Source organism: Brachyistius frenatus, unplaced genomic scaffold (genome assembly GCF_029030835.1).
Source record: "Brachyistius frenatus isolate BFR_SWC_R1_liver_20210118 unplaced genomic scaffold, ASM2903083v1 Contig_183, whole genome shotgun sequence".
NCBI lineage: Eukaryota > Metazoa > Chordata > Actinopteri > Embiotocidae > Brachyistius > Brachyistius frenatus.
The window spans coordinates 647,886-660,091 of record NW_027210782.1 but is presented as its reverse complement, the minus strand read 5'-3'; the positions used below and the strand labels follow the sequence as shown (position 1 = coordinate 660,091).

Genomic DNA, 12,206 nt, shown 5'->3' with positions numbered 1-12,206 from the left:
TTCTATAATTACCTCTCATCTCTCAGCCGGTGCTCTTAAACACAACAGGGAATGCCAGGCTACCACACACTCTAACACACACACACACACACTCTAACACACACACATACACACACACACACACACACACACACACACACACACACACACACACACACACACACACACACACACACACACACACACACACACACACACACACACACACTCTCACACACAAACACAGTGGGACAAACTTCAGCACAATGTAGCAGGCTGAGAGGGAGTTATTTCCAGAGGGTTACATTTCTCTCAAATTGTGATTGGAGAACACCCACACTCCTTTAAGCAACACAGGTCAGCTTTGCTTCCAGCATGCACACGCACACCTTCTCATCTTGCTCACTCACAAGTTGCTGGTAAGTAAAAAGAATGACTCACCTGTAGCCATTCTTCCCACACACACACAAAACAAACACCTAAGAACCCTAACCCTCACAAGTCATGCGCTCACACCACGCTGTACAATTTTTCTGTTTAGTCGAGATAATGCAGAAAATCACTTGTCACCTGTTCACTCTGTCTCTCACACACAAACACACAGTACACATTGGGCCACTTGCTGCTACCCGTAATAACCATGCAACCTATCAAGGCTAAGTATGTTTTAGAGTTGACAGCATCTCACAAAGATGAATTAAACCATGCAATTCTCAGCTTTGAAAAAGTAATTAATGACTATGCCAGAAGTAAATTGCTTCAGCACAGTGAATGACTGCTCTGTCTCTCCCCCCTTCACTCCACTATTAAAAAAGCAATGACTTCTTGTGGACAGTCAGACACGTGGGACCATTTCAACGAGCTGGGCTGAAAAGAGGAAAGGAGAAAATCTAAAAAGAGGAAAATGATGATTCTTCTAAAGAGTTTAGACTTACATCATCTCCTCCACTGTCACATGTATTTAACATTTATGACATTTCTCATAATGTGTATCGCACACTAATCTGCAGAGGAGCCAGAGGTCAACTTGCAAGGCACCAGGGGAAAAATAAACACAGTGAAGCTGATGGATGGTTCATTATTTAGAACTCTTACCACTGGGTTGTAGAAAATGCGAATCTGCTGCTTCTTAACTCACCCACACATACATTCCCACACACATGCTTTGATAGGCACACAATATCCACCTATTAACCCAGCAGACGGTACCCACACACTAGCTGTCTGCAGCAGACGCATGAACATTAGGACACCTTGCAATCTTTTCTTAATTTAGGATGCATTCAAATTGGACCTGCTTATAGCTGCGAATGTGTGGACTGTAGTGCAAATGAGATTATAGTGTTCCCCGTCCAGCCCAAGGCATACAACTGTCTGGACCTCCCTTTCACAGGCCTGAGAAGTGTTCAGGCACAAAAGAAAGCATTTTATTTAAGCAACTGGCACTTAACAGGCAAAAGGTCCCCACCAGGAGGGCTGTGAGCTCTAATGTGACAATTGAAGGCTGTGGTGAGGAGAAAACACCTCAGGAGAGGGCTCAGCTGACACAGGTACATAGACAGAGCATAGGTATGTGCAGGCATGCTCACTGACGCTCAACGCACCGGTTCATTATTTCGCTATGAAATAATGAGTAAAGTCTCATCGGTGCTGATCGAGTGGAGGTACTGTTGTCAGCTCGCTCAACCAAAATACACACACAGCGAGACTGAGACCACAGTAGTTTCACTTCACAGTAGCTGACATTACTGGACCAAGTAGTTTTATTGGAACCACGGAGCTGACACCGACCAAATTACGCACAAATTTAGTCCATCTGAAAATCAACATGGCATTAAGCAACGCTCGGATGTTTGCTGCACTTTCAAATACCTTCATCCTTTTTCTTTTTTTTTAACTATTGACCAAGACTTCAGGAGATAAAGCACACGGATATGCGAGAGATTTTGTGTAAAGTGACAACACGCCAAAGCAGAGAAACGTGGCCAAACTCCACAATTTGGGCATCGGATCAGTCAGACAAGTGTTCTCTGCCCGCAGCGCTCCTCACAACAAGTAAGGACAGCGACTATAAGGTGGTCTCCCGTTGCTGAGCCAAGCCAGCAAATATCACACTGTTGTCTCAAAATTCTTGACAGAAAACAAACCATCATTCACCAACACTACGCACCACATTACGCAACCACCGGCATGCAACACTAACATTATAAGATTCAATATGTTGTTGTTGTTGTTGTTTTTAAATCAAATATTATTCATAAACTTGGCGCCCTTTTCTCTAATAAGAAAACGAACTATAAACTACTTTAGGCGTGGACTCAACTGAATAAAACAGAGAAACAGTGTTACCATGGGAGCCGAATATACGACAAAAAAATGATATAAGCGGGGGTGCACTAAATACGTAAAATGTAAAACCATTTAGGCTATATCTTTTAGTTTTATATTGAGATGAATGGCCGACAGGTTGTGACATTTCTAACCCACCTGAAGTTAGGTGGAGCAGGCTCTTTACAGGTTATCGGCTTAACATATTGAATCTTTTATTCCTGCAGGCAATCGTTCAACATCCACCGGTGTTCCAGACGCCGGTTCACTCACCCGTCAGCTGGTCATAGGATCCGTCCAGCTCTCTGGAGTCCGACAAGCTTTGGTCACGGTTTTTCGCCTTCATATTCCTCGTGTGCGCCGGAATGTGGAACTGTGGCAAACAGCTGATATGTTGGCGATTCTTGGGAAAACAACTGTGGTTTGTTTTGTCTCCTTCACGTAGGATGGCTACAAGTAGTATACTATCGTTACCAAGTCATATTTCATTTGCCATGAAGAGGGGAAAAAAGGAGAGCCCTGTGTGTATGGTTAGTTCCCGTATCTGTTTTCTGCGTGCGCTCTCGGCATGCAGGAGCTGAGTGAACCAAGCGCGCTTCTGGTGGGCACTCACACATGGGCTGGCACGCGCGCACGCTCACACTTAAATATGCACACGCACACACATAGAAAAAGAGAAGTATAAATGCAGAAAGATTAGGTTTGGTTAGTTTTTAGAAAATCTTAATGCATGTACAAGTGGACCAAATATGAATATGACAGTGTTGAGAATCCCATTTTCCCCCAGTGGAATAAAACTCTATATCTGGCTTCATTCATCCCACTCTGTGAGTTGGTCCTCTGCCTGCCTCTCTGCCATTAATATCACCATCCTCTCCTAATGTTCTCCACTGAGTCAGAGCCATGTCGGATGTGTATAGAGACATCAGCAGGAGCAACAAGGAGCACACTGCTGCTGCCAGGCAGAGGTTCTGACTATATCTGATCTATAAATACTCACTGGCTCTGGGAAGCCTTGTGTCTATCCCTTTTCTTCCTCTCCTCTCTCCATTTTCAGTGTCTTTGCCTCATTTCACCTCTCCGTCTCACTTAGGCCGTGACATTTGGTCACAATCTGTCAAACAATCTGTCTTTGATGCCATAGTTGATCACATTACATCAGGGTTTGTATTAACGCTCTCCATCCCTCCATCTATCCATTCATTTATCTCACGCATGGACAGTTTTAATATTTTGTCAGTGTGCTGCTGTGGGGGGAAGTTATTTAGATGGTCATGTCCAAAATAAAAGTAAATCGTAGAGTGCTGGGTGCTATAGATTTCTTTCACTGCTCTGTTCAGTCATCCATCGAGCTCTCACAGGAATCAACTGACATTTGAATCAGACACGTGTCACTAAATGGTTGGCAGTGAGACCTTGGTTTCATTTGGGCAGCCTTAAGTGTCATGTCTGTGACTCGAATCCAAATTCAAATATGGATTTGTGGTCTTGTGTTGTGTTTGCATTTCATCCTGGCGAACCAAATCAAACTCCCTAAAGATTCATCCTAGATGACAGTTGCTGAAATTGCAAACATCAAAGGGATTTCTTTTAATTTTTCAACCCTTTTTTCCCCATCATTTTGGGTCTAGAGTAAAGCAGACAACAATTTAGAAATTATTCCAGTATTTGTTCAAGCGCACTTTAACCAGGAGCCACCAAACGTGCTGTAATGTAATACTTTGGGGAAATTGCACCCCAACAATGTACGTCCAATGTAGGCACTTGTTTGTCCACTGACAGACTCAGATTCTTCATTGTGGAAAGGATCCCGAACTCAAAACAAAAGTCTTGTTCTGAATTCTTCCAAAAGGTGCCCTGTTTCAAGAAGACAACAGTGGAAACATGAGTGGGAGTTGGAGAGAGCAGTGCCAGATTGTTTGTTCTGCTGAAATCGTAGTTTAGTATTATCTTAAATATAAAAAATATACAACAACAACAAAAACAATGGTTCATTTTAAGGCCTTTCTGAATTGTGACAACAACGTTTTCTACAACACCGTTTTTATTGACTAAGTTTGATGGATAGGGACATGCTGAAGTTGTGGCCAACTATGTTACAAAAGGTTGCAAACACTGCTTTTCATACACTTCAGCTTAAAAGTCTTTACACACTGGAGGAAGTTTTAATTTTCATTTTTCTTTGGTATTTTTGTTTTGTTTTGTTTTTTGTAATAGGTACTTTTGCACAAAACATAATATATTACACGTTGACTTACTTTTTTTCAGACAGAGGTAAATTTTTCTGAAGTTGTTAGTAAAGTGCAGCGGACAAAGAAGAGAAGAAATACTACACCAAAGCACTTTTTCCTCAAATAAAATGCCGGTCCAAGAGTGGAGACCTGCTGCACACAGAGTGGAGATAATACTATTAGCTAAAATCATGAGTCAGTTGGTATTTTGCACATACTACCAGCTCATTGAGTGATTGTTTCTGCCATTATCCTGCTGTGCTTTCGTGTGTGCTGGTGCCAGGTCAACACAATAACATGTTGTCAGACGGTTATGGTAAGAATCAGAGTCTGTCAGTGGTAAAAACAAGCACATTTTAGTGAACGTGCACAGGTTTGAAAGGATTCCACTGCAGGCCGTTTTGCAGTTGCCAGCTGAAGCGCTCTCACTCAATACTAGACTGATATAAAAAAAAAAAAAAAAAAAATACAATACAAATGATTTTGGCCGTGTTACATCAGGCTAACTCTGTTTGGCCAGATCTCCACACTATGCCATCACAAAACAAGAAACCTTAACATTGCTTCCTTTGGCTCTGCTTATTTGATCAAACTTTGAGAGCAGCAGGCAGACCAACATATTTTTTACTGTACACGGTGCTCTGGCTATTCATTACCATAGAGACGGTTGGTTTCTCTGCAATCATTTACAATTTCAGTGTAAAGTGTGAGTCAAAGACACCAAACCCTTTGGAAAAGAGGTGAGTTAAGGTCATGAAGAGTTAGATGTTCCCCCGGTAAGCTTCATTTGAACCTTGCATGCTGCCAATGAACAGAGGGAGGCTCACAATCACCACAAGGCCTGCTTTTTCTGTCATTTAATACCAACAAAATATTTCATAGATACGGACGATTGGATAGTGATTGGATTTCTGTGTGTGGTAAATGAAAGGAGACAAGGAGAGGTGGATTCTAAATGAAGGCGAGGAAGAGTGCGCAAGAACGAAGGATAGGGGAAGTGGGGAGATCGATTCATAGTGAGTTAGAGGGGATTTAGCGATTCAGAGTTAAAATAAAGAAAACCTGCAAGTCGCTGATGAGGACGCTCTGGGACTGCAGGGTTAGACTTGGGGTCGGGACCTCCAGACTAACCTGGATGTGGATGGGCACTCATCATAACTGTGCAGTGACCCAGAGACAACCAAGTTGTATCCCAGAACAGAAAAGCAGAAAACGGGCATGATGCCAGCTGGGTAGCAAGGTCTGCTGCTGCTTTACTAGCATGGATTTGCTTACATCTATAATTCAAACTCTAGCAAAAATTAAGGACAAGATAAGAGTCTTTTCATACTTCTGAATAAAGATTATTTGCTGCAATTGACCTACTCTATCAACTATAAAGAGACATTGTTGGATAATTGTTAGATTTTGTTGAAGATCTATAATCTCCCATAAAATCTTTGTATTTTCATTGATTTGAGTATTTGAGTCTATTCAACAGTATGTCATCACAAATCAAATCTCTCAAATACGTCTACCTGTGCTGACATTTACCATAAGCTTCTCATAGCTCAATGTCAGTGTGTATGTGAATGTAGCAGCACATTGCAAGATAGAAAATTCAAATCAAGCCTGAAGCAGTTGTGTAATCCAAGGCTACCCGTAAACCTCCAGCACCTTGTAACCAGATTATTCACTCCTTCTCAAAAGTTCTAACAGGTGGTGTAGTTGGTGTCTGCAAGTAATTGATAAAAACTCAGAGTCGGGAAAGCAGGAGAGAAGAAAGGAAAGGAAACTATTGAGATGCACCCGCTGGCTCTCACTGCAACCCCAAGGTCAGTCTCCTGTCCTTGGTAACTCTCTCATGAGCCAAACTGCTACATGAATATTAACAGCACAAAACTCTGGGATCCCCAAACAAAGGTGTGTGTGTGTGTGTGTGTGTGTGTGTGTGTGTGTGTGTGTGTGTGTGTGTGTGCGTGCGTGCGTGCGTGCGTGCGTGCGTGCGTGCGTGCGTGCGTGTGTTCAAATCACAGCTACAGTGATGCCAACTGGAATCAAATCAGTACGTCACATACTCCACTATGACAGCAAAGCAATGCTGAAATTGTCGATCTAAAGCTAACTTTAGTTTTTAGTTTCTGCAGGGTCATGGGAGAGAAGAGTAAAGATTCTTTGCCAGAACAATTTTGCACCTCAGCAAAAAAAAGCTGGAATAAGAAGGATTAACTTCGCAATAGCTGTCAGTGAGCCTTGAGCCTCCAAACATAGAGAGAAAACCCTCCTTGTTAAGCAGCATTAAATAGCACTTCAAACGTCTAAATGACACATCCTTTCATCATTCACTGCAGACAACAACTTCCAGCAGAGCGGTCAGGTTGCCCACAGCCGATACTGGCTGAAGGACTGATTGGTGATGTCCAATGAGACTCCGACACACACACACAAATATAGACCTACATAGACATATACATTTATACACACATGTGCATACTTCTAGTTATATAAAAATCAATACTACTACTCACAGTGGAAAGATTTATTTCTAATGATTTGGAGATCTTTTTAAATTCCTTGCCAGACTCATAAGCACACAAACTTTTCTTTAAAGGCTTTAGAGAGCTCTTCAGAACTTGGCATGTTGACAGTACAAACCTTGTCAACAAAGACAACATCAGACTTTGAAAGTCAAAGGTTTGAATTCAACAGATTCCACCTGTAACTCGCTATTGGCACCTAATCCAGATACCATGATTAAAATTTTATGGATTTGAAGGTGCGATAAATGTTGGGGTGTACTTACTTTTTCCATGGGACTGATCTACAGATTTGCCGAGAAATTGTCTACTGATTATGTCACTTTTATCAGTAAGCACTGTTTCTAAGAGAATCAAATACCTGCTTGTCTAAATATGTAAAAAAAAAAAAAAAAAGACAACACTTTCCATGAGATGCACTTATTTTTTCTTATGACTAAAAGAAAAGTAATAAAAATGTACGTGCCATCATTAGATCAGAAAACATTAGAGACATAAACTTAATTATTTGCATTAACAGTTCTAATAACCAAAGCAGCAGTCAAGCCCCATACTACATACTATCATCTGAACTTTACAAGAATTACAGTTTCTCTCTGACTCATCCCTCCACATTCCTTTTAGCATTCTTTTTTCTTTTTCTTAACCTACTACTAACAGTTCATTCGGTTCTCATTGAACCTGCTGTAACTCTAATCCATACTGACTGCCCGCCTGTCTGCCGCGCTCTGATCCTCTTTTCTCTCTGTATCTCCGTCTTTGTGAAACCTCCATCCTCCCCTCTAAGCCACAGATATGCAATCCCGCCCTTCAGGAAAAGACGAGCATGTGACCTACAGATAGCATGCGCAGACTCCCTCTCCACGTGTGTCAGATGTTTCTCCCTGTAAAGACACTTGACTGTAATTGTTTATATTGTGTTCCCCGATGCAGTCTCAGGGAAAGAAGGATAACATGACCCCCAACCCCTTAGGTCCGTTTGCTGTCTCAGCGAGCATTTAAAATCCGTGATAGCTTTTGACAGATGTCAGCTGGGCTGCTGCTACCAACGTCACCCTTTGCCTGAGGGATGACACCCTCTGAGAGTGAGAGGGGGACAAACGCAAGCAGTCATGCTATAACTTGCCTGTCATCTGGGTAGTGAGTTTGAGACAGCATGGGTGTCCGAGAATTTATAACCTCTTTTCTCTTTTCTTTTTGTTCATTATAATGTACACAGCTTGTGCTTTGTCTAACACACTATGGAGAGAGCAGCTGAATGATGTTGCATCTCTTTATGTTTATTGGCCTGGATGACAGAAAACCAGGCAGAAAAGAAACCTGTATGAATTAGTCATGAGTGTAAAGTGCATGCTGTTTCTCCCTCTAGCTCCCTTCACTCATTTTTATTTGCTGTTACTCCGGCGGGGTGTTTTTTTGCTTCTTTTTGCAACCTTATTCCTGCCGTGTGTCCTTGTCGAGTCCGTCCCAGACGTGTCCTCTCCGTCCAGACAGTGAAGTCATTTGTGTGGAAAGGTAGACAAACAGACTCACACAGCCACACGCATTCAAACTGGAGCGTGCTATCCAGAGGTGCCCTCTATGATTGGTTTACCAACAGACAATTGGTGTTTACCCAGATCATCCATCTCCTGTGTGCTATATTCCTCATTCAAAGACTCAAAGTCGTTGCCGTGGGCTGTCATTTTATAAGGCTCTTTATGTCTGGCAGTAAGTTTATGAAAGGCTCACTGACATAAAACTGACTGTTGGTATGCTATTGCCTCTTCATCATACACTTTAACCCTGTCTTGTCAAAAATCAGGTTGAAGGTTTTTTAAAAATAAGATACATTTTGGAGGAAACCTAAATGCTGCCTGGATTGCATTTTCTGGTAGTGTTCAGGAAATGTCACATTTCGTTACAAAGCTCAGGATATTGACACCAGAGATCGGGCTTTGTATGCAAGTGTGATTTTTGAAACACAAGTTAATGTTATGGAAGGACTGCCTTTTGACAGTGTGTCTTTTCGTCTTTTCTGATGGCATTTTTTGGAATCTTCAATGAGGAGGAATAATCTTTTCCTAGCATTTACGGTTCTGTAATTTGTCTTAACATAACTATGAAAGCATTAGTAGTGCTTTATTTGCCATGAGTGCATATTATAGGAAAAACAAATTAAAAGTGTAATTAAAAAGTCTTCTTTGCAAAAAAAAAAAAAAAAAAAAAATGACAGATGCATTAGGTTTCTTCCAAAAGGTATTCGCTGACAGTGTGGCCTACAGGGACCAGGGGTTAGGGTGCTGACTACAAACCACGACGTTCTTGAGTCCCATGCAGTGTGGCTGGGGTCTTTATTGCATGTCAGTCCCCATCTTCTTCATCGGTTTCCTGTCATCTCTCTTCTATGTTTCTTTATAAATGGCAACGTATGCCCCAGAAATACCAAAAAAAAGGATCCAAACTATTTGCTGAAGCAAATAAGTAAAACAAAATTACACAACAGTAACTACTTCTACCAGTTTTTCCTCCCTCTATTTCTCTTATTTAAGAGCCACATTGCTTGAACACAACACGTGTGTATGGGTGCATTCACTTAGGTACACATACAACCCCAGAGTAATGAATAGTAAGTGGACCAAGAGGCTATTGTTTACATTACAAACCCAACCTCAAATTGATTTACTTACAGGGCACCTGATTATATTGCTCTAACTTCAGTCATTCCAGATGAGAACAGCACTGAAATTCAAAGCTGATACACATAATTGGAAACACATAGCCCTCACTTTCTAATCACCTTCCAGAGTTTTCCACTGGGGTGTAACAGTCGATTTTCAAAGTGATTTTACATTGATTTTTAAGGGGCATTGGCCGATCTCATGTTTTTCTAACAGTGTTGGTCTGTGTATGTGCCTTACCATCAGGGCAATGGAAACTGAGCTTTTGTACTGAAGCAGTGACAGCAACCAAGCACACAGAATCCAGTTAGTCATCAGCGTGCCTATGAAAGCCGATGTAGTCAACAACAGAGAGAAATAAATAGAATGGTGGAGATGGTTTTAGTTATTTTTAGATATCAATGATTAGAAGGTCAATCTGAAAACGTGTCATCTCATATCCCAACATCTCATCTCATTTTGATTAGTTACCTATTCAATATCCTCTCACAACAATCTCATTATCACTTTGTATTTCCCTGATGTGCCATTGATCTGTTGGCGCAATGAATTGTCATAACTTTCCATAAAGCATCTTCGTTTTTCATCAGTGTGCCATCAGTGCAAACAGTCTGAATGTGTTGGACAAATGCTTACAATAACAAATCGTCCTGGGTTGGTTGAGGACAGCTAAATAGCCATCAGTAGTGGGAAAAGCCCATAAAATCACCCTCTGATAGATCGCTGGGGTGTGCTTGGCTGAAGCAGCGAGCGGGTTTTATAGGCAAGAGTGTGGAGGGGGGGAAAGAGACGCTAAGGGAGATGGATGGAGAGCAGAGACTGCTGGGTTGATGCAGGATATGATGGAGGGAGCAAACAGGAAAAGTGCCAATGTGCCCAGAGCAGACAAATGGATGGAGTATGGCAGTCCGGAAAGTGCCCCAGCCTCTATCCTGAAATGTGTTGTCCCATTAATGTCGCCAGAGGGTTGTTTTCATGCTGCAACAAAAGTTGTATCGCTGATATTATTGTGCAGGGGGAGGAGGTTTGCATTTGTCATATCTCAGTCCCTCTCCACTGAGTGAGACAGGAGCAGCAGCCATCGGAATTACCACTAAATGATGCAATGATTTCCTCTCTCATGATGCTCTTAAGAGCCTCCCTCTTTTTATCAGGATGCTCTTTACAACACTGTCTGCTCTCTTACTCATTGTCAATCTAATTACACTGACCATCTGTAAAGTGTCTGTGTGATCAGTCAGCTACAATACCACCAGGGAATGAATGAGATGAATGTGAGCTACAGAAATGACATTTGACTGAAAAACATATTAGATAAGTTTAACCACAAAATGAAGACATTTATCAACGGTCAGGATATTTTACCTGTAAGTGTCAAATCCAGCAACACAGATAAAGCTGTGAGTTCCCTGTTTCAAATACACTATAAAATGTGTCTATTGTTTAGCTTTGTGTATGCGGAGGGGGTTATCTGTGTGTACGCGGGCATTTGTGAATGTGCATGTGTGTCCTCGAGCTGTTGAATAAGTAATGCAGAGGCGCCTAATGAAAGATAATGTCTAGTTAATGATCTGTCAAAATGAAGTGTTTGCTTATTGAGGAAGAGATCATCCCAGGCTTTAATTTCCACCCTGTGACTCATACTGGAGGATATTACTTCATTGTACACAAAGTATATACACACACACATTCACGTGTATATATAGTACACACATAAAAAAACAAACAACACAGGCATACACACAAACAAAAAATACAAAAGCATTTCATTGCAGCATACGTTATGCTCGAGCTGTGCCAGTGAATGTGCTGGTTTGTTTGTGTATATACTGAGGAGTGCTGAAGCGTCTCATCAACCACTTCAGCTGCCTGCGGATTAACAGAAGAGATGGAAACAGAACACAACAGCCAAACCACCCATAAATGGCCATCGAGCCAACCGCTATGGAGGGAGGATTAGCCTCTGCTTTATTCACCACACATCGTTGTCAGGAAGAGCCCTCACTGCTAATCTTGGCAACAGCTTTCCGTCTCAGTGGGGCCAAGTTGCTGCAGAATAATTCTGAATACTTCCAAGTAATGAGTGTTGAAGTTGTTGTGATTTACTGTATAGAGACAAAACGATGCACAGTCAGGCAAGAGAAGTGAATGGGCATTGTAATGAAAGATTAGTTCACACACTGCTTTGAGCAGGGAGCAAAATTGCTGATAAAAAGGTAGAACATAGGTCAGGGTGTCATTTAATGGTGGAGGGACAGAAATGGAATACTTTTCAATACTCATCCGTCTGTCTTCCCGCGGATGAGAACACACTAGAGATCGACTGAGCTTGTATATCTGTGTGCCAGTTGGCTATATTTACAATTACTCTATCAGCAGACACTTGGTCTGTAACTGTTCTGATAATCAGTTTCAGCTTTTTAATCTTGATCAAATATTTGCACATATTTGCTGGGTTTATCATCTCAAATTGCTTTTGTGTGTGAAAAAAT

The 12,206-nt window shown here is 41.6% G+C and overlaps 1 protein-coding gene across 2 annotated transcripts in view; it reads right to left on the bottom strand.

Moving 5' to 3' along the window:
• The window catches only part of LOC138632360 (A-type potassium channel modulatory protein KCNIP2-like), a 91,952-nt gene extending 89,083 nt beyond the window's left edge, over positions 1-2,869 (bottom strand). The window contains exon 1 of one of the 2 annotated variants that reach the window (XM_069717870.1): positions 2,581-2,869. In XM_069717870.1, the coding sequence (XP_069573971.1) occupies positions 2,581-2,653 (73 nt within the window). In that variant the 5' untranslated portion in view covers positions 2,654-2,869. The remainder of the gene's footprint in view (positions 1-2,580) is intronic. The other variant, XM_069717866.1, reaches the window with a different exon arrangement.
• Positions 2,870-12,206: the final 9,337 nt, after the last annotated feature.